The sequence below is a fragment of the Oncorhynchus masou genome, chromosome 16 (genome assembly GCF_036934945.1).
Source record: "Oncorhynchus masou masou isolate Uvic2021 chromosome 16, UVic_Omas_1.1, whole genome shotgun sequence".
NCBI classification, from domain to species: domain Eukaryota; kingdom Metazoa; phylum Chordata; class Actinopteri; order Salmoniformes; family Salmonidae; genus Oncorhynchus; species Oncorhynchus masou.
Window position 1 is genome coordinate 22741303 of NC_088227.1, and position 27490 is coordinate 22768792.

The 27490-nt window shown below is 44.7% G+C and overlaps 2 protein-coding genes and 1 long non-coding RNA gene across 5 annotated transcripts; 2 read left to right on the plus strand and 1 right to left on the minus strand.

Moving 5' to 3' along the window:
* LOC135557690 (uncharacterized) lies at positions 1–18834 on the minus strand. The gene is made up of 3 exons (XR_010458248.1): positions 18714–18834; positions 3780–3942; positions 1–3262 (listed from the first exon to the last, which is right to left on the minus strand). It is a non-coding gene; the product is annotated as an uncharacterized LOC135557690 (long non-coding RNA).
* LOC135557688 (microtubule cross-linking factor 3-like) lies at positions 13270–18216 on the plus strand. The gene is made up of 8 exons (XM_064991205.1): positions 13270–14079; positions 15091–15315; positions 15463–15621; positions 15722–15790; positions 15910–16179; positions 16385–16771; positions 16900–17529; positions 17947–18216. Exons 1-8 carry the CDS (start codon positions 13279–13281, stop codon positions 18055–18057), a joined length of 2652 nt encoding a protein of 883 aa, XP_064847277.1. The 5' UTR covers positions 13270–13278; the 3' UTR covers positions 18058–18216.
* Positions 18280–24994, plus strand: LOC135557689 (uncharacterized protein KIAA0408-like). Of its 3 annotated transcripts, none has more exons than XM_064991206.1 (6): positions 18280–18506; positions 21136–21404; positions 22153–22482; positions 22876–22985; positions 23123–24011; positions 24099–24994. In XM_064991206.1, exons 2-6 carry the CDS (start codon positions 21261–21263, stop codon positions 24354–24356), a joined length of 1731 nt encoding a protein of 576 aa, XP_064847278.1. In that variant the 5' UTR covers positions 18280–18506; positions 21136–21260; the 3' UTR covers positions 24357–24994. The 3 variants fall into 3 exon arrangements, with proteins under 3 accessions (XP_064847278.1, XP_064847280.1, XP_064847279.1); XM_064991208.1 differs by having other exon boundaries at positions 22903–22985; XM_064991207.1 differs by lacking the exon at positions 18280–18506 and adding an exon at positions 19240–19628.
* Positions 24995–27490: the final 2496 nt, after the last annotated feature.

Consider the following 27490-nt stretch of genomic DNA (forward strand, 5'->3'; position numbering starts at 1 on the left):
GTCACGTGCTCCAAATACAACAGGTGTACTTCTTACAGTGAAATGCTTACTTACAGGCCCTAACCAACAGTGCAATTTAAGTAAAAAATAGGTATTAGGTTAACAATAGATAAGTAAAGAAATAAAAAACAATAGTAAAAAGACAGTGAATAATAACAGTAGCGAGGCTATATACAGTAGCGAGGCTATAACAGTAGCGAGGCTATAACAGTAGTGAGGCTATATACAGGCACCGGTTAGTCGGGCTAATTGAGGTAGTATGTACATGTAGGTATGGTTAAAGTTACTATGCATATATAATAAACAGAGTAGCAGTAGCGTAAAAGAGGGGTTGGCGGGTGGTGGGTGGCAGGTGGCGGGACACAATGCAAGGCAGTCGTAAAGAGGGCACGACAAAGCCTATTCCCCCTCAGGAATAGGCCCCACCCACAATGCAAATAGTCCAGGTAGCCAGGAGTCTTATGGCTTGGGGGTAAAAGCTGTTGAGAAGCCTTTTGGTCCTAGACTTGGCGCTCCAGGTAACTGCTTGCCATGCGGTAGTAGAGAGAACAGTTTATGACTGGGGTGGGTGGGTTCTTTGACAATTTTTAGGGCCTTCCTCTGACACCGCCTGGTGTAGAAGTCCTTGATGGCAGGCAGTTTATCCCCAGTGATGTACTGGGCCGTACACACTACCCTCTGTAGTGCCTTGCGGTCGGAGGCCAAGCATTTGCCGTACCAGGCAGTGATGCAACCAGTCAGGATGCTCTTGATGTTGCAGCTGTAGAACCTTTTGAGGATCTGAGGACCCATGACAAATCTTTTTACTTTTCTGAGGGGGAATAGGCTTTGTTGTGCCCTCTTTACGACTCTCTTGGTGTGTTTGGACCGTTCTATTTCTTGGTGATGTGGACACCAAGGAACTTGAAGCTCTCAACCTGCTCCACTACAGCCATGTCGATGAGAATGGGGGCATGCTCGGTCCTCCTTTTCCTGTAGTCCACAATCATCTCCTTAGTCTTGGTTACGTTAAGGGATAGGCTGTTATTCTGGTACCACCCGGCCAGGTCTCTGACCTCCTCCCTATAGGTTGTCTCATCATTGTCGGCGATCAGGCCTACCACTGTTGTGTCATCTGCAAACTTAATGATGTGTTGGAGTCGTACCTGGCCACGTAGTTGTGGGTGAACAGGGAGTACAGGAGGGGACTGAGCACGCACCCCTGAGGGGCTCCAGTGTTGAGGATCCGCATGGCAGATGTGTTGCTACCTACCCTCACCACCTGGGGGCGGCCCGTCAGGAAGTCCAGCATCCATTTGCAGAGGGAGGTGTTTAGTCCCAGGATCCTTAGATTAGTGATGAGCTTTGAGGGCACTATGGTGTTGATCGCTGAACTGTAGTCAATGAACAGCATTCTCACGTAGGTTTTCCTTTTGTCCAGGTGGGAAAGGGCAGTGTGGAGTGCAATAGAGATTGCATCATCTGTGGATCTGTTTGGGTGGTATGCAAATTGGAGTGGGTCTAGGGTTTCTGGGATAATGGTGTTGATGTGAGCCATTACCAGCCTTTCAAAGCAATTCATAGCTACGGACGTGAATGCTACGGGTCTGTAGTCATTTAGGCAGGTTGCCTTTGTGTTCTTGGGCACAGGGACTATGATGGTCTGCTTGAAACATGTTGTTATTACACACTCAATCAGGGACATGTTGAAAATGTCAGTGAAGACACCTGCCAGTATGCTGGTAATCCGTCTGGCCCTGCGGCCTCGTTGACCCTTTAAAGATCATGTCGGCTACGGAGAGCGTGATCACACAGTCGTCCGGAACAGCTGATGCATGCAAAGGTGTTGACATTTGACATACACATTTTTAACTAGGCAAGTCAGTTAAGAACAAATTCTTATTTTCAATGACAGCCTGAACAAGGTGGGTTAACTGCCTTGTTCAGGGGCAGAATGACAGATTTATACCTTGTCACCTCAGGGGTTTGAACTTGCAACCTTCCGGTTACTAGTCCAACACTCTAACCACTAGGCTACCCTGCCTACCCATACACCCATACTCACAAGCGATATACACTGAGTGTACAAAACATCAGGAACAACTGCTCTTTCCGTGACATAGACTGACCAGGTGAATCCAGGTGAAAGCTATGATTCCTTATTGAATTCACCTTAAATCCACTTCAATCAGTGGAGATGAAGGGGAGGAGACAGGTTAAATCATTATTTTTTAAACCTTTTTTAAACCTCAATTAAACCTCAATGTAAAACAAAGGCATATTTATGGTAGTGCTGGACCACAATCCTTTGTACAACAAACATTCACACACCAACTATAGAAATTGGTTTATAATAGAAGACATATTCATCACAATTAGAACAAAATGTTGGTATTTGTCCAACATTTACACCAAACAGCAATTCATAATAATATATATAGTTATATGCATCAATGTATGTACAGTAATCGTAAAGAATGGACTGTGAAATAAATAAAAATGAAACAAGTCCAAACCCCTTCCATCATTTGAAATAGATTTTCAGCTCCTATTTATTTATGTGTATGTGTTTGTAAAGTCTACACCATCCATATCTACTTTTCAGTCTCATGAAAGGGAGACTGTTGAAGCTCCTACTAATGCCCAGTGCCAGATACAGGGAAAATACTTTGGCTCGGCAGTAGATATTTTCTTCCAGTCCAGGAAAGCCGGCATGGGTGTGAGGGCTGTTGGGGCCTTGTTTCAGAGGCTCATGGAAGGGCCAGTGCAGACGGCATTTGGGGCCTTGTTTCAGCGGCCGGAGGCAGGGCCTGTGCAGACGGTTGGAGGGATGCTGCTCTGAGGATTTTCTCTTTCCTCTGTTTTCTCCTTCCTCACTGCCTCCATCTGTTTTAAGGCCTCCAGCTCCCATTTAAACAAGGCAGCAGCAGCAAAATCCTCAAATGGCATCCTTGAATTGTTGAGGCATTCTGCTGTGTAAGTGCAGGTGACAGGGGACGTGACTGGCACACTGACCATTTCACTCTCTGCAGTAACATAATGCCATAGCTGTGTGTCTCTAGGAGCTTCTCTGGGTTGGTGTTAAGAGCAGAGCAGATCCACATGCATCAGGATCTCTTCCGCCCGTGGTGCTTGGCCAGGAGCCCATCACTGGCAGCTGTAATGGGCTCTGTCCATCGGCCGTGGTGCAAGATGAAGAGGCAACCTCATCTCTTGATGGGGCCCAGTGGAAAAGTTGTCAAGGGCAGTGGTAGTGTGGCTAGCAAAGGTGTGCTTGGCAGATCTGAAACAGAGGGCCAATATAATTTGAATGACTAAGCCTTTCCTATACAGTAACCTATATTGTCACACCCTGATCTATTTCACCTGTCTTTGTGCTTGTCTCCCCCTTCAGGTGTCGCCCATCTTCCCCATTATCCCCAGTGTATTTATAACTGTGTTGTCTGTTTGTCTGTTGCCAGTTCGTTTTGTTCGTCAAGCCTACCAGCGGTTTTCCCCTTGCTCCTGTCGTTGTCTAGTTCCTGTTTTCGAGTTTTCCCACGTTTGAACCATTCTGCCTGTCATGACCCCAAGACTGCCTGCTGTTCTGTACCTTATGGACTATGATCTGGAACACTGACCTCTGCCTGCCCTTGACCTGTCCTTTTTGTGGGGGGGGGGGGGGGGGGGGGGGGCATTAGTGTTATGTGTGTGTGTGTGTGTGTGTGTGTTGTGGTGTGGTGTGGTGTGGTGTGGTGTGGTGTGTGTGTGAGTGTGTGTGTGAGACAGAATGAGTATGTGTGTGATATAATTTGAATTACCTGTATCCAGCAGAAACTCTACATTCCTCTTTAGTCATGGCAGGAGCTGGTGCCAAAGGGGAGCCTGCAGGGAAGACCACTGTTAGAGCTGGGCCTGCACTGCTGGGGCCGGATCGGTCTCAGCAGAGAGTAGAGCCGAAATGCCATTCATGTCGTTCCTCTCCTGAAATAGGGGCACAATTACCTTAATGCCGTTTGGAACAACTTCAACATTTGATGTGTAAGAAAATGAATGTCTAATTCTGAAGTGAGATGTCCAAGCACGGCTGCAGGTAGCGAAGAGGCGCTGCGTGACTTTGGGGTGGGAGCCGGGTATAAACTCAGCAACAATGAAACAAACATCCTCTCACTGTCAACTGTGTTTATTTTCAGCAAACTTAACATGTGTAAATATTTGTATGAATATAACAAGATTCAACAACTGAGATATAAACTGACACGTGACTAAGAGACACGTGACTAACAGAAATGGAATAATGTGTCCCTGAACAAAGGGGGGGGGGGTCAAAAATCAAAAGTGAGTATCTGGTGTGGCCACAGCTGCATTAAGTACTGCAGTGCATCTCCTCCTCATGGACTGCACCAGATTTGCCAGTTCTTGCTGTGAGCTGTTACCCCTCTCTTTCACCAAGGAACCTGCAAGTTCCTTGATATTTCTGTGGGGAATAGCCCAAGCCCTCCGATCCAACAGGTCCCAGACATGCTCAATGGGATTGAGATCCGGGCTCTTCGCTGGCCATGGCAGAACACTGACATTCCTGTCTTGTAGGAAATCACGCACAGAATGAGCAGTATGGCTGGTGGCATTGTCGGAGGGTCATGTCAGGATGAGCCTGCAGGAAGGGTACCAAATGAGGGAGGAGGATGTCTTCCCTGCAACACACAGCGTTGAGATTGCCTGCAATGACAACAAGCTCAGTCTGATGATGCTGTGACACATCGCCCCAGACCATGACGGACCCTCCACCTCCAAATCGATCCTGCTCCAGAATATAGACCTTGGTGTAACGCTCATTCCTTCAACGATAAACACGAATCCGACCATCACCCCTGGTGAAACAAAACCGCGACTTGTCAGAGAAGATCACTTTTTGCCAGTCCTGTCGGGTCCAGTGACAGTGGGTTTGTGCCCATAGGCGACATTGTTGCCGGTGATGTCTGGTGAGGACCTGCCTTACAACAGGCCTACAAGCCCTCAGTCCAGCCTGTCTCAGCCTATTGTGGACAGCCTGAGCACTGATGGAGGGATTGTGCGTTCCTGGTGTAACTCGGGCAGTTGTTGTTGCCACCCTGTACGTGTCCCGCAGGTGTGATGTTCGGATGTACCGATCCTGTGCAGTTGTCGTTATATGTGGTCTGCCACTGCGAGAACGATCAGCTGTCCGCCCTGTCTCCCTGTAGCACTGTCTTAGGCATCTCACAATACGGACATTGCAATTTATTGCCCTTGCCAAGTCTGCAGACCTCATGCCTCCTTGCAGCATGCCTAAGGCACGTTCACGCAGATGAGTAGGGACCCTGGGCATCTTTCTTATGGTGTTTTTTAGAGTTAGTAGAAAGGCCTCTTTAGAGTCCTATGTTTTCATAACTGTGACCTTAATTGCCTACCATCTGTAAGATGTTAGTGTCTTAACGACCGTTCCACAGGTCCATGTTCATAAATTGTTTATGGTTCATTGAACAAGCATGGGAAACAGTGTTTAAACCCTTTACAACAAAGATCTATGAAGTTATTTGTATTTTTACTAATTATTTTTGAAAGACAGGGTCATGAAACAGGGACGCTTCTTTTTTAGCTGAGTTTAATAAAGCTTAACTTGCCTTAACTTTTCCTATTCATTCTCAATGGTAAGTCTTATCACAACAGATGTAATATATTTCTGGCAACTGCTTGGTTTAGTGGCTCTGTTCCACTCCACATAAGGCCACTGTAGAAAGGGAAATTTAAGTCTGTCTATACTATAGCTATAAGCTACGTCACAGAGCAAGCAGCGAACAACCATCACTGTAGACACAAATCTCAGTTATTTAATGGTAGTTATTGCAGACCGATCTGGCATTTCTCCATCTGGAAATTACTAACAACACAACTGCAATAATTTTCAAACATTTTTGTCTAAGTTACAGTAGGTAGCTACGAAGCTAACTGGCTAGCATCTTTTCATTTTTTCTGCATCTCACGAATGTTCTTCTTTGTGATCCGAACACCTCAAACTGAGATTTGTTTGTCCATAAACATTTTTTTTCAACCTTCCTCTGTCCAGTGTCTGTGTTCTTTTTCCCATCTTAATCTTTTCTTTTTATTGGCCAGTCTGAGATATGGATTTGTTTTTGCAACTCTGCCTAGAAGGCCAGAGTCTCCTCTTCTCTGTTGACGTAGAGACTGGTGTTTTGTGGGTACTATTTAATAAAGCTGCCAGTTGAGCACTTGTGAGGCATCTGTTTCTCAAACTACACACTCTAATGTACTTGTCCTCTTGATCTGTTGTGCACCGGGGCCTCCCACTCCTATTTCTATTCTGGTTATTGCCAGTTTGCTCTGTTCTGTGAAGGGAGTATTACACAGCGTTGTCTGAGATCTTCAGTTTCTTGGCAATTTCTCGCACCCCAGACCGAGGGCGATTGACCGTCATCTTGAACTTCTTCCATGTTCTAATAATTGCAGCCAACAGTTGTTGCCTTCTCACCAAGCTGCTTGCCTATTGTCCTGTTGCCCATCCCAGCCTTGTGCAGGTCTACAATTTCATCCCTGATGTCCTTAGACAGCTCTCTGGTCTTGGCCATTTTGGAGAGGTTGGAGTCTGTTTGATTGAGTGTGTGGACAAGTGTCTGTTATACAGGTAACGAGTTCAAACAGGTGCAGTTAATACAGGTAATGAGTGGACAACAAGAGGGCTTCTTAAAGAAAAACAAACAGGTCTGTGAGAGCCGGAATTCTTACTGGTTGGTAGGTGATCAAATACTTATGTCATGCAATAAAATGCAAATTAATTACTTCAAAATCATACAATGTGATTTTCTGGATTTTTGTTTTAGATTCCGTCTCTCACCGTTGAAGTGTACCTATGATAAAAATTACAGACCTCTACATGCTTTCTAAGTAGGAAAACCTGCAAAATCGGCAGTGTATCAAATACTTGTTCTCTCCACTGTACTTAACTAATCACACAAAATTACACATACACAGAATGAATCATACATTGATGGACTTTATTATGTCACAAACAAAACGTCCCTGGTGGACGGAACAGATACGACGGCTGGTTACACAAAGATAGGGGGTTGGGTTTGAGTGAAAGAGCGGGAAGACTGAGTAACAAAGGGAGAAGCTATACTATCATAAATACAGAATCTTATGCTTTCTAAATAACCGCCCATTTGAAAAAGGAAAATGCAATAAATATTTACTCTGAGCTGCACTTCGATCGGTTGGTCTTAGATGGGAGGCCGGGTTGTCCTTTGAAGAATGTCTGATGGTAGAATGGATATTGGTAGTACCGTTGTCTTTCGGTAGAACACATACTCTGTCTGTCCTCTCCTAGCCCACGTCTACAGTTGCTGCGCTAACGCGACGGCTAGGAGGTATCACTTCTTTAGTGAATAAGGGTTCAAATTCATACCAAGTTGACATGCTATATGCTCATGCTATATTCTGGCTGGTATAGTCGAAATTCATCCTTCCGGCGTGTAGGTCATCACCTTCACATTGAAATTAGATGCTGATTTCGTTAGATTCTTGCTGAGGTTGGCTTAGTTCTGAAGGTGGTCTTTGTCCTTTCAACGTGGGGACCTCAAGTCCACACGTCCTTGGAACAGGTTATTATCTGAGCCCTTTTAACGTAGGATCGTCGCCCTAACGTCCTCGGAACAGAAAGTTATATTTTTATCAAGGGCTTTATGTATGTCTACTACAGAACCAATGTCTGTTCACTTGGGCGGGGCCTCTGAGTGAGCAGAGTGGTGTTCTTCTGACAAACCATTCTCTCATTAAGAAGCTAAAAATTAAATTTCATCTTTTCACAAATAGTTTCATATTTAAATATTTAAATTGCACAACAATTCCATGTGAATCTGATAACTAGAATGTGTAGATTTTCCAAGATACAGTTTATGTCGTCCTATCATCAGTAATCATGTCTCAGACGCCAACTGATCTGACATCATTTTCATTAAGTCCCAACACATATTTTTAACTGGTTGGATGACCGAAATATGGTTCCGTTTCCCATCTTTTGATGTCACCAGACTCTCTATGTTAACAAAGGGATTTTCAGTAGTCACATTGGTAGAGTAGAGAGAGGAACAAGTGAAAGGTATTTATGGGGGTCATAAACCTCCCCCACTCAGGCCAACGTCATGACAGTACGTACACACATGCAATGTAACCAAATTTGATTTGAATGATGTCTAAGCCCTAGAGGTTTTGTAACTTCAATACAGATCTTAATGTTTGATATCCATTTTACTATACACTGTTGACAGTAGCTGAAGCCAAAGCTCATCACTGAATGTCCTACTACAAGGACTCGATCAGGTTGACAAACGTCTGTGTCATATGAACACAAACACACCAGGGATTACGACATGACCACTCAGTTCACTCTCCGCTCACTTACAGTCAGTAATTGAGCAAAAAATGGTTTGGTTTGTCAGTCAGCTGTTCAGAGCGCTCATAGTTTATTTTTGGTTTAATTCAATCACTAAATGCATATTATGAGTTTTTCCCAACTGCTCAGTGTACTCACCCTAGTAATCCCTGGTGTGTGTACTCACATAGTTTACATTTATGATTATTTTCATTTAACTCGCAATTTTTAAGGTTAGGGTTAAGTTCAGGCTTTAACTCCAAATGATTAAGGTTGGGCATGACCTCTGACTGGTAAAGGTTTGGGATAGACTCAATACAAAAAGATCAAAACCAACTTTATATCATTGGATTCGAACATGGAACCATTAGGATCAGGCAGATGCTAAGTGTTTAACACTACAAGCTCTCACAGTCTAACTTTAGGCATTAACTCCGAATGGTTAAGGTTTCCACTTCATCTCCCAACATTCTCAGACATGAATGGACATTGAATACTGACTTGTATCACAGGGTGACCTGGCTGGTATAACATGATTTTTGAATGACGACTTCATCTCTGTACCCCACACACATATAATTATCTGTAAAGTTTCAAACACCGATTCAACCACAAAGACCAGGGAGGTTTTCCATTGCCTCGCAAAGAAGGGTACTTATTGGTAGATGGGTAAACATATTTCCAATTGGGTACCGCCCTAAGGGACTCCCGAACACGGCCGGTTGTGATACAGCCCGGGATCGAATCAGGGTCTGTAGTGACACCTCTAGCACTGAGATGCAGTGCCTTAGACCGCTGCGACACTTGGGAGCACCTATTAATTACACTTTGGATGGTGTATCAAAACACCCAGTCACTACAAAGATACTGGTGTCTTTCGTAAACAAAGTTGTGGAGAGGAAGGAAACCGCTCAGTGATTTAACCATGAGGCCAATGGTGACTTAAAACAGTTTCAGAGTTGAATGGCTGTGATAGGAGAAAACTGAGGATGGATCAACAACGTTGTAGTTACTCCACAATACTAACCTAAATGACAGAGTGAAAAAAAGAGCGAAGCCTGTACATAATACAAATATTCCAAAACATGCATCCTGTTTGCAATAACGCACTAATGTAAAACCACACACAAAAAATAACTTTATGTCCTGAATACAACACGTTATGTTTGGGGTACAACCCATCACTGAGTACTACTCTTCATATTTTCAAGCTGCATCACGTTATGGGTATGCTTGTCATCTGCAAGGACTAGGGAATTTTACAGGATAAAAATAAATGGCATAAAGCTAAGCACAGACAAAGTCCTAGCGAAAACCTTGATCTGTTTGCTTTCCAACAGACACTGGGAGACAAATTCACCTTTCAGCAGGACAATAACCTGAAACACAAATCCATATATACACTGAAATTGCTTACCAAGATGACGTTGAATATTCCTGAGTGACCTAGTTCCATTTTTGACTTAAATCGTCTTGAAAATCTATGGAAAGACTTGAAAGTGGCTGTCTAGCAATGATCAAAAACCAACTTGACAGAGTTTGAAGAATTTTTAAAACACGTCAATGGAAGCCCATATGGATTTGGCTTCCCACCAATCACATCAAAAGCAAAACGTTATTGACAGAAATGTTTTATTATTGCATCTTGTTGTCCTCTGGTGGCTAGCTAGCTAGCTAAAATTGTCCCTTTCCTAAATTAGCCATGGATGGATATAGAAATTTGGACTTGTGGTTTTACTTAATTCTCTGTACTGGCCAATGATTATAACGGTGATTCTAATCCAACCATAAATCCAAACATTGTGCCCCCGGCTTGAGAGGATGGAAGTTCAATATGTATCTAGATGTAGTAGGCTAATGTTAACTATACGGCTCATTTTTGCCCATGAAAGAAAGTTAGGATAGCGAGCAAGCATTTTTGACAGGTAGCCTAGGACAACAAAAACTAAAAGTGTGTACTGTATGACAGAGTCATAGACGTTTCATCAACATGAAAGAGAGGAGGATGGCATTGGCATTTCTCTACAAGTAGGGTGACTCAACATGTTTCTTTCTACTTGCACAATGCACGCATGCACACACACACAAACACATATGTAGGAAACATTCATTTGGTTGACCATGCTGTAGGTCATGTAACTGTTTATGACATTCAATTTGCTTTGTGGACTTCACCTGACAGAGGTTGCTCTCTGGTTTGTGATGAAACAAAGGTGTGGCTGAATTTATTCTGCCACTGTGCATTCGTATTGTCTGCTTTAAGCCCAGGGAATCGAATGATAGGGGAGCAGGTGGGGGACTCAGCTCCCCTGAATTAGAAATTAACTCCCCTAGATGCAATAAAGGTTCAACATAAATAATGCCAATTTAACCATTCTTCCATTTGTTTAAAATGCATGGGTAAAAATGTTTTACAGAGGTAAATATGAAAATAAAAAAGCTTTCAAAATAAACAAACACCCCCACCTCTCTGTCATGGTTTAAACCATTTATTTCTACTTTGCTGCACAAAACGTCTCCCTGTCAACGAATGGTAGACCTACTGTAGAATTCTATAGCTGGCTATACAGCTGCGCTGTCCACTCAGTAGTGCTGAATTTCGGCCTCAGCTGAGCTCCTTTAAAACGCATATATTTCTATTTGTACTTCCTAATTTTCACCATTTGTTTCCCATGAGTCCCTGATAAAAAAAAATGGCTGTGCCTTTATTCCAATGCATTAGATTTAGGCTATCTGTGATTTATCATTGTTTGCTTTTGTCAGTCAGCTGTTCAGAGCGCTCAAAGTTTTTTTCAGGTACGCTGGGTATTGGTGTTCTCCGTGCCGTCCGGAGTATTAGTTTTCTTTTCTGGATCAACTGATGATGGTCGACAATATCACTATACAACTAGCCTACAGCTAGACACCAATGTGCATCCAATCCATCCAACAAGTAGGCTATACGTTAATGACAGTAGGCCTATAGTTGACTCTTTCGGTTAGAAGCAATCGAATTTGCAATGGCATATGTTTACATTATTTTGGATTTGTGTGCCCATAAGCACTGTTTTCACGGCGAAACATTAGAAAATGTTACATAGGCCTACACTTACAGTGCATTTCCCGAGATTCCAGATTTTGGAGTGGAGAACATCCACAGGTAACCTACTTTTTAAAGTGATTTGTTTGACAATCAGTTGAAAACATCCTGACTGGTTGTGTTCATGCCACATTAAACGGTAGCCTAATTGATTTTTAATGCTAAATTACATCTTTATTATTAGACCCCCAAAAGAATTGTGTATGAGCATGCGCCCAAGAGACCCCACCCACCTCACTCTGCTTAGGCCAATATGTAGCGGTGGAAAGGCATATGAACTAAGAGGTTATAGAGCAAACAATGCAATTATCACAACACATAGGTTGTAATATGGAATGCCTGCCTGCCTGCCTGCCTGCCTGCCTGCCTGCCTGCCTGCCTGCCTGCCTGCCTGCCTGCCTGCCTGCCTGCCAGCCAGCCAGCCAGCCAGCCAGCCTGCCTGCCTGCCTGCCTGCCTGCCAGCCAGCCAGCCTGCCTGCCTGCCTGCCTGCCAGCCAGCCAGCCAGCCAGCCAGCCACTCACTATCGCTTATGACAACCCTCATTATATCTGAGTTAGTTGATACAGTCAGTTGGTGGTACCTTGTCTACACAGCACAGATGAGCCCTTTATGATGGTGCTGATAGATGGGTGGAGACCACCCTCCCATGGCCACCACAAATCATTGCATGCAAAATATGGGTTCCTGAGTTCTTGAACTTCTAGTAGTACTAGGCCTACTGGTTTCCTTTTCTCAATCTTTGTATTTGATTGGTCAAAGAGTATGCTGTTCCCAGGTCAGAAGATTGTAGCGATTTGGAAAAATAATTTATTTGAAAACAAAACAATAACTATAGCCTAATCATTGTGTGGATGTTTTTCAAGTTGTGTGGATGTAGTGTAGTGGTGCTCCGGAGTGGCGCAGTTGTCTAGAGACACTGCATCTCAAGAGGAGTCACTGCAATCCCTGGTTTGAATCCAGGCTGCATCACATCCGGTTGTGATTGGGAGTCCCATAGAGCAGCACACAATTGGCCCAGCTTCATCCGGGTTTGGCCAGTGTAGGCCATCATTTTATATAAGAAATTGTTCTTAACTGACTTGCCTAGTTAAATATGTATATTTTTAAGACAGTAACTAAAGGCTACAATGGGTCCTTTACAATGGGCCTGGAGAAAGATATTCAAATGTTTGTTTCCTGGTTTGACGTTAAAATCACACGTCATGAATACTGTGTGGCTAGTCGTGCCCCTGCAGTGCCTGGTGGTACCTTGTGTCAGCATCTCTCCAGCCCACTAGCGCTGGGCTGAAACTGCACTGTCTCTTGCGGTAAGAAGCCTAAATAAAATAACACGTTTTTGGTAGGACATTTTACAGAAAATGCATGGAAATATTTGTTTGTAGCCTAATTTATTAACGAATGTTTATTTTTTATTGAACAAAAGTTACAGCACTTTACAAAACTCACTATAGAAGTAGAAACCCATTTAATTGTATATCTTGTATCACTAGATACAGAATAATAGCCTCCTTATCCAGTCTATAAGTTAGATTCTATTGACCTTGTTTTTTTTAAAGTCAAAACTACTATTGCAATGTCACTCTGCAGACGTCATATCTCATTTGCAGCATAGGCTACGAGATTTAGTTCATTTCACCCAGACTTTCTATTTATAGTAGGCCTATAAATTGTGGAACCGGTTGACCATCATATTTCATTGTATCTTTTTCATTTTATCTAAAGGATAATAGGCCATATCAATACTTATATTAATATTAAGGTTTTATTATTTCCATAAATAATAGTAAAATCATACTTTGAGATGGGCGAGTGGAAACGTCAGGTGGACGTCTGATGGATGACACGACGAACTCTGCCGCAAGCGGCGCTGCGGATTTTCCAGTGGCAGCATCAGACAATAGCACAGCGAGGCTGCATCGGGCTCCCTCGCCGACCAAAAGCCGGGAATGCGCCCCAAAACCGGCCCAGAAATCCTCCAGTAGATCCAAAAATATAGTTTCCAAAGGAGGGTCGAGGAATAAGGTGGAAAACGAGGGGCTTAGGACCGCTGTCGTAAGGGAGAAGGAGATCGAGAAATGCGACGTGGAAGCTTTTCACTCGGATGGTGCTGAAACCGATGCTGTCAATTGCAATGCAAAGAAGGCGGATGCTAGCAGAGAGGAAGGTACGGAGGAGATATTTCACCAGCCGATAGATTCTCAAACCCGTCGTTCCTCGTTACGTTTATCCTGCCTCAAAGGCGAGTCTTCCCAACATATTGGGTCATACCGGTCAGACGGCTCCAGCACTGCGGGTTCGGTGAAAGGGAAAGCGAAGAAGCGGGGAGGGGAGGCAGTGGCAGCATCAGCAGGCTGCCGCAGGAATAGAAGCGGGGAATACGTGGGCTGTGTGCCGGGCCTTGGTCTGTGGAGCGGGGGTTGCTTGCAGACTGAACTCATCCACTTCCACCTACATAAGAAACTGAAGAGAAGCGGCAGTAAGATGCACACCAAGGCAGAAAGGGCTCCGGACGCGGAGGCCTCGGCCGAGACGGAACCGGCTACAGAGGCCATAGAGGCGGAACCCGTGACACAGCAAGACGAGGGCCCGGAGGACGAGCTGGAGAGACTGGTGGATGAGAATGAAGATCTCAAGGTTTGGCGTCACTGACGTACAATTCATTATGTTCAATGTATGCAAACACATTGTTGGTATGGACCACTTTTTGTTTGATAAGGTTCATTGTGAAATCAGGCATATTGCCCAAAGTTTGGCACTGACATAGCCCTATGCTCATATAATGCATTTAATGCATTCTTAATTAACTATTATACATAGTAGGCCTAAGTGAAAAGGTAGACTTATTTCGTGTTTGATGATAACACTGCAACTGAGTTAGTATTGCTGCCGTTATACAAGGCATATTCTCCAAGATTTATCATTAGGCCTATACTGGAAAACTGTATGTTGATACAATGAAGCAAGCATCTTTTTTTATCCCACAAGTAGTCTAACTGAACAATTATTATTCTTTCCATAGCATTACAAAGAACTGATGTAGAAATGTGTCTACTTCCCTTGGTTTGTTATTGATGCTTGCGAAAGCTATATGATTTAGGTAGGCCTATAGCTTACACAAGCCAAACCCTTCCTCCCTATTCAGAACAATAAAAAGCACCATCCTGTGTTTAGCCTACTTCTAATCATTGATTGACATACAGATGTAGGATCTTAATTTGAGCCGGTTTGCTACAGCAGGAAAATAATTCTGCAGCAACAGGAAATGTGAATTGTTATGTGGATTATAATTAATGGACCTTTTTGTATGGGTTGATACATTTTACATAAGGCATAATCAAGTCTGACATTTCAAAGTGGAAATTACAAACTTTAGAAGCCTTTTTAAACCTCAAATACAGGACATATTTTGCATTTCCTGCACAGCAGGACAGTTCTCCAGCAACAAGATGATCAAATTAAGATCCTACATCTGTAATGATGACCCTATTGATCAGTTCAGATTGGTTTGTCCTTATCCAATTACATCATGTTCTGAGGCCCGAAACACTCCACACCAATAACACTAAAGCATGAGCCCCACGTACCCTGTAGGCTACTACTACCCTGTAGTGCCTGACTGACTGATCACTCCTATTGATGTCCCAGACGGAGATCGAGGAGATGAGGACGGAGATGGACGAGATGCGTGACACTTTCTACGAGGAGGACACGTGCCAGCTGCAGGAAATGAGGCGTGAACTGGAGCGAGCCAATAAGAACTGCCGGATCCTCCAGTACCGACTGCGGAAGGCTGAGAGGAAGAAGCTGCGCTATGCCCAGACGGGAGAGATCGACGAGGAACTACTGAGGAGCCTGGAGCAGGACCTGAAGGTAGGGAGGGAGGGAGGGAGGGAGGGAGGGAGGGAGGGAGGCTTGATATTTAAACTCATTTATTTAGTTAGTTGATGCGCTGTCCACTCACCGAGATAATTGATTCAATCAACTTTTAATCAATGTCCCTGATTCTGTCTAATGCAGGTAGCGAAGGATGTGTCTGTGAGGCTCCACCATGAGTTGGAGAATGTGGAGGAGAAACGTACAAAGACAGAGGACGAGAATGAGAAACTGAGGCAGAAACTCATTGAGGTGGAGGTGACCAAACAGGCCCTTCAGAATGAGCTGGACAAAGTCAAGGAGGTAAGAGCACACACCCACAGTGCACTATATAATCTATATAGCACATATATTGCTATAATACATATTACATAGGTTTATTCTGTTATTCAATTCCTAACAGTCACAGAAGAGAAGAGGAAGCAAGGAGGTTCAACGGTCTGACAAGAAGTCTGCCCAGACCCCAACAGAGGTGTGGGCTCAACATGAAATGGTTTTATCCTAGAAATAAATAAAAAGTGATTTTGTTGCAAACACCAGCGAGAGTTGTGTCTATACATCTGAAATCTTCCTTCCACTTCCCCCTCTCAGGACCACAATGAGGACCTCAAGTGTCAGCTTGCTTTCATCAAGGAGGAGGCCGTGTTGATGAGGAAGAAGACAGCTAAGATCGACAAGGAAAAGGACCGTCTGGAGGCGGAGCTACAAAAGTACCGCTCCTTCTACGGGGATCTAGACAGCCCCCACCCCAAGGGTGAGGCCGGGGGACCCCCCAGCACCCGTGAGTCCGAGCTGAAGCTGCGTCTGCGTCTTGTGGAGGAGGAGGCTAACATCCTAGGGAGAAAGATTGTGGAGCTGGAGGTGAGAGAGACAGGAAGTGATGCAGAGGGTTTGATGTAGGTTGTATGATGTATGTCATCAAAGAGACCAGGAAATAAGTTTGCACTTGGGAACACAACGGTTCCAAGCATTTCTGTTAGTTCGGTTCAGAAGCTGCTTTCAGAGAGAGGATGCTAGTGATTCATAACATAACTGATCAAATGTTTTGCATGTCATGTGTTTCCAGGTGGAGAACCGGGGACTGAGGGCCGAGCTGGACGACCTCAGGGGAGAAGGAGAGGGAGAAGGGGGGTCCGGTGGCGGGGCTGTGGGCAGGGTAGGGGTGGGCCGGGGCCGAGGCCATGGGGAGGCCATGACAGAGCTGAGGCAGCAGCTGCAGCTGGTGGAGGACGAGGCAGAGTTACTGAGGAGGAACCTGGCAGACGCTGAGGATCACAACAAGAGGGTGATGGGAGAACTCAACAAGCTCAGGTTTAAGGCTGGGACCCACGAGGGAGGAGCGAGGCATGGAGGAGGGGTGGCAGGAGGAGGAGGACTAAGCACAGAGAAGGCAGATGCACTGCAGGAAGAACTGAAAACGGCCCGGCTACAGATTAACGATCTCAGCGGGAAGGTGGGATGCTTTTCCCTCTTTATTTCTGTGACATAACATACATTGAAAGTATGGTATATGTTAAGCAAAAAATATATGGTCATAAACAAAGCATGCCTCCTTCATCCTGTCCTCTTCTCTCTCCCCAGGTGATGCAGCTGCAGTATGAGAACCGTGTTCTGCTCTCCAACATGCAGCGCTACGACCTGGCCTCCCACCTGGCCCTGAGGGGGTGCACAAGCCCCCGGGACAGCGATGCAGACAGTGACGCGGGTGGGACCGGCCCAACCGTGCAGCGCGAGAGTGATGATGACTCCTCCTCCTCCCGCATCCTGCCCCCGCACCGCAAACGCGAGGGCCCAGTGGGCGGGGAAAGTGACTCAGATGAGGTGCGGAACCAAACCCGCTGCCTCACACCCACCCGAGGTCTCTACACACCGCCCCCAGAGGTCGCCGCCCGCTTCCTGCCCCGCAGCCCACGGGATCGCCAGCAGATGATCGACATCCGGGTGGAGGCGGAGCGTCTTGGCAGGACCATCGACCGGTTAATTGCCGACACAGCAACCATCATCGCAGAGGCGCGGGTGTACGTTTCCAATGGTGACCTGTACGGGCGAGGCAGCGGGGGTGAGGAGGAGGATGAGGGGGGTAGGATCAGGGAGCATGAGCTGCTGTACAGGATCAATGCCCAGATGAAGGCCTTCAGGAAGGAGCTACAGGGCTTCATAGACAGACTGGAGGTGCCCAAACCTGAGGACAGGGAGGAGGAACCACTGTCGGTAAGTGTGTGTGTGTGTGTGTGTGTGTGTGTGTGTGTGTGTGTGTTCATAAGCCAGAAAAGACCAGACACGTTAGCCTTCTATCCATTTCTTATTGATACAGGCTGGGTCTCTGTATTTGAGGTGTAGAATGAGGTCCAGCTTTAGCAGCATGTGGTTCTCTGTAAGTCTAAGCAGCCGTGCTGTAATCTTATTGTAGACTATTACTCTGTGTGTGTGTGTGTGTTTTAATTAAAGAGACATGCCGACCTGGCCATAAGCCACTTTCAGATATGGTTTGGCTGTATCACCATAGTCTTTTCACTTGTCCCTGACCATTGAATATTCTGCTGAATCTATTTTCCTTCTTTCTCTGACCCTATTTTCCCTCTCGTTTCTCCTCCGTTGACACTCACGTTCTGTTCTTCCTCTGCCCAGATGTTTCAGCCCATCATTTTACTCATCCTCATACTCGTCTTATTCTCCTCCCTCTCCTATGCCACCATCTTTAAACTTGTCTTTCTGTTTACCCTTTTCTTCGTCCTGTGATCCCGCCTCAATAGCATAGCCACATCCTTTGTTTGTTTGTTTCTGTTGATTTTTACATTGGTTGTCAAGGTCAATGCACAGGAGCCTCCCTATTCAAGCACAGGCCACAGTCACACAACTGGATTTACAGTATGTTTATTGTTCAACACTGGAGACTACATTACCCACTACCCACCACTTCCTTCATCACCCCCAAGTAAAGGTGAGTAAGCTAATGACACCTGTTTTGCCCAATTCCAAAATCAAACCCATTAGCCATGAAGGTAGGCCACCACATCAGGTAGCCTAGTAGATAGGAATTGTAAACAAACATAATAGTGACAATGCAGCTGAATGGTGTTTGCCCCTAACAACATCTTATTTTGTAACAGTGCTGTGTTGTAGTCTTTTTCAGATTTAGCCTATAGGTCTACATTAATCAACGATTATGCTGCTTTTACCTTAAAAAGGTAAGAACAAATGTGTTTTCTCTCCTTCCTGTCACCATACTAATTGTGGTAAATTAACGAGGAATGAGTAGACATTCAGTAGGCTAGCTCCTATACTGAGGAAAAACGTATGACTCCCGGACATCGTACCAAAAAACCGTATGTCTCCTGGACATCGTACCAATAGATTTAAGTCAAAAACACGGTCACACAAATGGTTCATATTACCTTAGTCTGAGGATTCCCACATTCATATCCACACCAAATATATTTTGGTTTTGAGCGATCAGATGCGTTTTGCAACGCTTCTTGTTTATGTCGACAAGTGTCAGTAATCTATTTGGGTCAGAACCTAGCAGGGATCGAATGACGCGAGCGGTGATATTGTGCAACCTTCACCAACAGCAATTGAGAATATGAAAACAAAGAAACTGTAAAATAGTGGTGAAATAGGATCAAAGTACATGCCAACGCGCCAGACATCCAGTTTTGCGGCGTAGCCTTTCAAATCCAAATATTAGCGCAGTTGTCACATATCGGTAGTCTACATTTTGACATTATAAATTGTAAACAATTACGAGTAGCTTGGAGTCACAAGACGAAATCTGCCAAGCACCCCAAAGCGGAGTAGCAACAGGGGTGCCAATTGGCTCAGAGAACGGCAGCTAAAATAGCTATGTAAACACTTTCCCTCTCTCCATTGCTTTGTAATTATAGACAGGATGGTGGTGAAGACAGTCGTGCTAGAATACATTTGACATTATCATACTTGATCCTGGCCCCAGTGACGCGGTGTAAATACCAGGCGCACTATAAAGGCAGGGTCCCCCTCTGGAACAGAAGTTGTTTACCCTGGGGGAAAAAGGCACCTGCTCCGGATTTAACCCCGCTGCCTAGGAGTGTCAATCCGCGCGTCTTTACGTAATAGAGTGGAGGCAACCGAAAGGGAGAGCTGTGGAAGAGGGGAGCAGAACCGCCACCGGGCAGACAGACACACAGTTTACGAGCTAAAGAGAGGGTCACTGTGAAGACCTTGACTAGACTAAAATCTGGATTAATTTTCTGCTATTATAAGTATATGCCACTGCAATATACCGCCAGCGATTGGCAATAAAATCTTCAAGGTAGATATTGCACAGCCAGGTAAGGCCACACTCAGAAGTTAATATTTTATTTTGTGGAAATATATAGAGCGTTCCATTAAGTTTTGTTGTACGCATTGTTTTACCCATAAGGCTAATTGATCATCTCTACAACTTTGGCTTCTATGAACATAATCATTGGACAGAGGTAAAATATAACCTTGCAGATCCACTGTGGGCTTGGTTTGGGTCACATTTAATCAACCTGTGCCTTTTTCTACACACCTCCAAATCGGTTGCATTTGGCCTTGTGTGGATTTCTTTATTAGACACCTATTAATATAAAAACATACGCCATGCACATTTATTCTCTCTCTCTTCCGCCCTCCCTCCCAAGTTTACAATGCATATTTACAGGTTTTATAAATATATCCGTACTCTTACGTTGGTGTTCGGTACTGTCGAGAGGGTAAACGCACTTAATCTATAACATTCGTTGGTAGCAAATCATCTCCCTTGTAAAAATGTACTGGATGCACTGTAATATATTACTGCAGCGATAGGCCTACGGAAACACGTGAAAGCCATGCCAATATTGTGTGGCATATGGTCAATTTTCTAGTGGTGAGTCGGCCATGCAGCCAAGCCGAGTCAGCCATGCAGGCAATGACCTTATCTTTTAGCGTTGACACTGAGGGCAGAAATGCCCATTGTGCATAATGTGTGAACATTTGAAAAATGAGGAATGCATGTACGTTAAAATGGGTAATGGCTGCCGGATATGTGCATGCCCCCGAAGTTGAGATGTATACCAAATTCCAGTATAGAAAATGTTGAAGGACATAGGGAAGGGTAGTCTGGTTGCCGTCTCTGATCAGCTATACCATTCCACTCCTTGCCAGTCATATCATTTGCCAAATGAATGTTAGCTGAAAAGACTGGTACCCAGACTAAGAGAAGGGTTGGAGCAGAGGGGATGGTAACCAAGAGCCAAACAGTGAAGTTGTCACGAGCAGAGTTGGGGTAGTAAACTACATGTAATAGTTTAACTACATTTTGCAATAGCTTGGTGGTAGTTGAACTAAATTAAAATCTTGGTAGTGTTTTCAGTAGTTAATTGCTTTTTTTGCCAGGTAGTTGTGTAGCTAACTACTGGAACTACACACTACTTTTTTTGATAAAATTGAAGAAAATATGGGTGAAGTAGGCAAGAATTTCCTTTATTTTTTGGCATCAGACTTGCCTAGTTTTCAATTGAAAAATAAATGACACATTTGGTTAACAACTGACTCGAGAGGGATCTAATCTTAAAATTTGTAGTCTATGACATTTCATATTTACATATGATAATTTATCACATGAATGGGAGGGCTTGCCCAAAATATCTGGCCTACAGGATGTGAAAGATTGGAATGTGCCAATTGCTTGAATCTTTCCATGAAATCTGCTAAATGCATATTGCGACCCTTTGTTTATTGGTTGATGTACACATGGCTAATGTCCTCTAGTTCTCCCATGTCTTATCGTCCACAATAATCATCTCTCTCGCTCTCTCTCCCCCTTTGCAGTTTTCTGCCAACATTTCCACACGTTGGTGACCCCATCAAGACAGAAAGACGCTAGGAAGTTGAAACAGAAAAAGAGAGGAAGTTTGTGACAGGAAGTAAGAAGCGGCTGCAGGAAGTGGCCCAAAATGGAGGCTATCGAACTACAGCAGAGTCTGAAGCGGTCTGGAAGGGGCTGGGGAACAGAGAGGGGGGAGCTTCTGGACAGCTTCGACTCAGAGATGCAGGAATGGGAGGACCAGCTGCAGGACATGCAGAGGAAGATAGAGGAGGTGAGGGGTCAACCACGGTCAGATACAGTCCAACGTGGTCCAAACTAAAGTAAAACATGATCCAAATACATGGGATAGTCTAAATGTTGTCCAACATGTTCAAGCCCAGTTCTGACATGGTCAAACAAGATCCTAGGTAGAGTAACATTACCTGACATGGGGTTCACTACATCAGTAGTGTGAACATACTTGTGAATATTTTCACTTTGAGATAATGTCTTTCTCGTCTCACACTCTTGGTCGTTCCTGAAGAGTGTTTAACTGGTTGTGTGTGTGTCCTATAATAAACTGTTGGCAGCACACCCCTTCCTGCGTCCCTATGCATTTCTGGACTAAGGACACAGACACGTGTTAACAAGCTAATTAAACTGTGATGTGCTGACAGACAGTCAGAACACACCCACACACACTGTGAAAGTTGATACTAATGAACACATTAAAGGTTGGAATGGCAAAGGAAGCACACACACACACACTCCAGCTGAAGTAGCAGAGGTGCAGATTATAGAAAATAGTTGGGTTGTGTAACTGTTTTGGCATGGTGCGAGGGATTGCGTAAACAAGGCCGGTTGACATTGTCATACGTACAGAAGGGTTTTGTGTACATATTGCTATACAGTGCTTTTGTATTGACATTTGTGTTTTGGAATACGTCTACGTTGTAAGTGTAAGGAATTGTTGTATGTATAAAACTTGTGTTCATGTTGTGAAAGTCTTGATAATCATCATGTCTATGTGCATATTTCAGCTTTACAACGAGGTGCAGGCTCGTCGAGGTGGAAATTATGTCACCATGGACAACGGCAAAAATGATAGGATGATTGATTGCGGCCGTGGGCATCATGACAATGGCTTCTGTGACCCGTATGGCAGCCACATCAACGCCACCAAGGACCACACCAGTGCTGTAGGTGCTTTTAATCACGGCCCCAACGGTTACGGCTACCCTGTCAACCATAAGAATGGCGGCTATGGTTATCCCCTTAGCAACAGTGCGGTGGAACTTGGAGACTTGTTGCAGGATTATCTTGGACATGGTCACGGAAAGACCCGGAAGACCAACTCGGCTATCAACAATGTGAGTAGCTACAGTAACTAAGGGTTACAGTCATTAGGCAGCCCCATCCGGGAACAACTTTTATCCTATGACTCACCTCTTTGGTGTTTGCAGATGGGAAGAAATCTGATATGTGGTAGAATCTCCCCTTAGCTCATTGGAAGACGAGATGGGGCCAACACCATAATGATTACACCGATTTGGTTCCTTCAAGTCTGCCAGCACTGGAGGGGCAGGGGATAGGCAGGGTTGTTTTCAGGAATATGAATATAAATAGATTACATAGAACTGGCATGGCTTCATACTCCACTGGAAATTGCATCAGCCATGCCAGTGTGACTGCACAGCTGAATTTGATATACTGTGTCTATGCTATTTGCACTATTCTGCTTCACTGATTATTTTCCCTCCCAGGTAACCCTTGTCCCACTTCTCTCTCAGCATCTGAAGGAGATCACCAAAGGGAGCCAGGATCAGTCTGTACACCAGGATGAGATGAAGAGGAGGCCTGTTGGGAATGAAAGGTAAGAGACCTTTCATACTGACATCATTTTGTCAAGTTCATTTTGAGAAAATTAATTTTGAGAGTTCAATCCGCCTATGCAATTCCTTATTTTAGTTATCTTACTGATGACATTTTTTGCTTGTTGATCTGTTTTAGGATTAGTAAGGTGCGGTTTGCGGACGAGGAGGCTGAGAACAGGAAGAACAGGGTGTCACACAGAAAGAGTTCCCCTTGCAGGGACCTTAACAAGGAGAACACAGGGGCCAATCCCCCCCTCAGACAGCGAGAAGGTCCTCCCATACCCCCCCGATCCACCTCCCAGATGGCCCCTCCCGACACCTTCTCCCCAGCCCTGGACAGGATGTCCAATGCCCCTGGGGTCCTTGTGGACAGGAAGTGTGGTAGCCCCTCGGTCCTCAGAAAGTTTGGAGCCATGCTCCATGAAAACGAGGGCAAAACCCTCACGGATACTGGTGTGGTGACCAACCAGGTGCCTACCGAGAACAAGTGCCCCACCACCATCTGTCAGCACAAAGGCCTGGGCGGCAGCAGGACGACTGGGCGCGTGCCTGTCCAGAAGTGCCAAGCAGATTCCGTCGTGCTAACAGCGAGGATGGATTGCAGCCAAGAACGAGGGGCAGTGAAAGACTTTAGGAGAGGGAGCCAGCTGGGAGAGGGCAGAGGCACCTCAATGGCTAGCTATGCTCACCCTAAAGGACTCCATGCAGGGGTTCAGAGGAGGACCCAGGTAGGAGGCAGCCCCAAGCCCAAAGCAAGGGCTCTCGGAAGGGCAGACAGAGACATGGGTCTGGTCCAGGGGGAGAGGGCCAGGAGGCCTGCACCCCAGCCTGGGGAACTCAGAGTGGACTACAGGAACCTGAGTGGATCCTATGTTGGGGCTCAGATGATCCAGAGGGGAGGGCCAGTTGCAGGTCAGAAGAAGGACAATGGACTCATTGAGCTACTGGATATGCTGGACATTGAGCACGAGTTCAGCTCCTGCCCACAAGCCGCACAGACTGCCTACAGACAGGACACACAGCAGGTGAAATAAGCATAGCAAATACAGACACACACACACACACATACACAAACAGTCTTGACCTGACCAACTTGTATTGTTTCTCTCCAGATGAGCCCAGCCGACTCATTCTCAGCAACCCCCACAAGAAACTTCTCTCGTCCTGCTCGTCCAGCTAATCAACGTCCTCCATCCAGGTGGGCTTGCTGTGCCCCCACCGCCTTGATCTCTTCCCCCTCCGGCCCAATTTCCCACCCCCCAAGCACATTGGCACGCACTCCTAGCCCAATAGCAAGAACCCCAAGCCCCGCCCTGAAGCAGCAATCTTTCTGCTCCTATTTGCTCCACACTGAGACTGCCATCATGTGAGACACCTGCCCCGCCCCCCTCTAAACCCTGCCTCTCTTCCCCAAGTTCAACCCACAGGACTCAGATGACATAGTCCTGCCCTCTCTGTAAATACTAAAGACTGTTCCTTCTATCTGGCTTTAAAAAAAGTGCTTTAAGAAATGTTCTATGCGATTACCCACATGACTGTGTATGTGTGGTCTATAAGAAACAGAATAGTTGACTCTTGTTCAGTCTCCAGTGTTACTGTGGCCTTCCCTTCTCTTGTGCCAAACCTCTTTGTCTTTATTTCTTTCACTCTCTTAACTTCTCTACCTTTCTTTTGTATTGGTGATTTTTGGATGGCTGTGTAAAATGTGATATAGCATGCCCCCTTTTTACTTGCGGGTGCATGTCCCTTTATGTATGTAACTCAACCCTAATAAGTGCCATGTTGGCTTGTTTTTATCAATGGCCAACAAGTCAATTCAGAGTTGATCCTGTCCTGTCAGCACAGAAGCAACATGCTAACTGTCTATAGTATGTTTTACTGTATCATATTATCAAAGTAACGCATTTGAAAATGTTCAAGTAACCATAGTGAGACATACAGTTATGACTGATGCTTTTCATGTCCTTTTTTTCTCTCTTGATAAGAAATAAACATGACAGTGCTTTGACGAACTGACTCAGCTATCTTTGGAATTGCATCCCCATGATTTGTATTGTTTGATTTGTGCCTGTTATTTCATTGGTTGGTGGTGACATGGTGTTGCTACTTCCATGTACCATACTGAAACAATCTTGAGTGCCACTAAACATTGAAAGCAACTAGCTCAGCTACTACTGTTCAGGTGAATCAGCTACTTTAGGTCTCAGGGAAGGTGACATCAATGCCTGCGGCCAAGCTAACTATGACTAGCTGATGTATTCTACATTAGCTGGAGCTGAATGAAGGCGAGGGGGGTGGAAGCTTCTCCGGTGCCAAATAAACTACTGTTCAAAAGTTTGGGGTCACTTAGAAATGTTCTTGTTTTTGCAAGAAAAGCCAATTTTATTTGTCCATTAAAATTGATCAGGAATACAGATCAGACATTGTTAATGTTGTAAATGACTATTGTAGCTGGAAACGTCAGATTTATTTATGGAATATCTACGTAGGCGTACAGAGGCCCATTATCAGCAACCATCACTCCTGTGTTCCAATGGCATGTTGTGTTAGTTAATCCAAGTTTATAATTTTTAAAGGCTAATTGATCATTTAGAAAACCCTTTTGCAATTATGTTAGCACAGCTGAAAGCTGTCGTGCTGATTAAAGAAGCAATACAACTGGCCTTCTTTAGACTAGTTGAGTATCTGGAGCATCAGCATTTGTGGATTTGATTACAGGCTCAAAATGGCCATAAACAAAGAACTTTCTTCTGAAACGCGTCAGTCTATTCTTGTTCTGAGAAATTAAGGCTATTCCATGCAAGATATTGCCAAGAAACTGAAGATGTCGTACAACGTTGTGTACTACTCCCTTCACAGAACAGCGCAAACTGGCTCTAACCAGAATAGAAATAGGAGTGGGAGGCCCCGGTGCACAACTGAGCAGTCAGCCTTTTAAAATCCTATACTTGGATTAGCTAACAGAACATGCCATTGGAACACAGGAGTGATGGTTGCTGATAATGGGTCTCTGTACGCCTATGTTGATATTCCATAAAAAATCTGACGTTTCCAGCTACAATAGTCATTTACAACATTAACAATGTCTACACAGTATTTCTGATCAATTTGATGTTATTTTAATGGACGAAAATGTGTTTTCTAAGTGACCCCAAACATTTGAACGGTAGTGTAGGTTCCGAGACAGCGGATGACAGGATGATTTTTGGTCAATCTGATCATGTATAAGCAATATCTTCTTGGGAAAGACCACCACCTATGAAATCCCTATTTATGACCTGATTACTACATGTGAACAACTCACTTTGACTAAACACTGAATCAGTGCACAGTTATTTTTTTATTATTTATTTAATTTAACCTTAGATTTACTAACCGTTTTCACCATAAATCATTGGTTTGCATCAGTGCAAAGTGTCTCTTTCAACACTTTACCATATGATATCTACATATGGTAGTGAATGCTCAGTAAATAAGTGCCCATGGCCATAATAATAGGGTTTATATTGTAGGATAGTGTCTCACTCTATCCAACCCTGTTACCAGGCAGACTAACACAGACTGGGGTTGCGTGAGAAGACTGTTGGGGGTCTATATTAGATGTGTTTTCATGCCCTGCATGAACAACCAAGAGGCGGTTTGCCAACTTGTCTGCTGCCACTTTGTCTGCCATTCAAGACACACAGCAGGTGGGTCCTCTCTGACACACAATTTCACATACACACACACTCTCTCTCTCTCTCTCTCTCTCTCTCTCTCTCTCTCTCTCTCTCTCTCTCTCTCTCTCTCTCTCTCTCTCTCTCTCTCTCTCCCTCCCTCTGGCAGAGCTGCCATATCTGTCGGTGCCACCTTACTACCTGTGTCTCTCTCTCTCTTTCTAACACACACACACACACACACACACACACACACACACACACACACACACACACACACACACACACACAGTCACACACAGACAGAGCAAGAGAGAGGTTCTCTCTCACACACACAAAGCAAGGGGAGGTAGCTACAGTGTGAAATGTCAGGGCTGTGAAATGTTAGGGCTGTAGGGGTACGGAAGTCCCTTGGCCCTACGACGCCTCAACCTCGTCACCCAACCCCACTCTGAAATGTTGCCCCTCTGACTGAAATAGCAATCTTGACGTTGTTTTGGTGCCAGAAATCTTAGCCTGCTGCTGATGGAGGTATAAATAAAGAAGAGGGGTGTGTGCTGCTGGTTCTCTCTCTCTCTTTTTGTCTCCCTTGTTCTTCCTTTCTCAGCACTTTCATCTCATCACTCTCTTTTCCCTCGCTCTCTATTGTACAGTCGTGCCCAAAAGTTTTGAGAATGACACAAATATACATTTTCACAAAGTCTGCTGCCTCAGTTTGTATGATGGCAATTTGCATATTCTCCAGAATGTTATGAAGAGTGATCAGATGAATTGCAATTAATTGCAAAGTCCCTCTTTGCCATGCAAATTAACTGAATCCCCAAAAGACATTTCCACTGCATTTCAGC

Coding starts and splice junctions, on each gene's coding strand:
- LOC135557689 (XM_064991206.1), top strand. CDS start 21,261: ATGGAGGCTATCGAACTACAGCAGAGTCTGAAGCGGTCTGGAAGGGGC. Junction 21,405..22,152: donor TGCAGAGGAAGATAGAGGAG/GTGAGGGGTCAA, acceptor TGCATATTTCAG/CTTTACAACGAGGTGCAGGC. Junction 24,012..24,098: donor ACAGACAGGACACACAGCAG/GTGAAATAAGCA, acceptor GTTTCTCTCCAG/ATGAGCCCAGCCGACTCATT.
- LOC135557688 (XM_064991205.1), top strand. CDS start 13,279: ATGGATGACACGACGAACTCTGCCGCAAGCGGCGCTGCGGATTTTCCA. Junction 15,316..15,462: donor GCCTGGAGCAGGACCTGAAG/GTAGGGAGGGAG, acceptor TGTCTAATGCAG/GTAGCGAAGGATGTGTCTGT. Junction 15,791..15,909: donor CTGCCCAGACCCCAACAGAG/GTGTGGGCTCAA, acceptor TCCCCCTCTCAG/GACCACAATGAGGACCTCAA.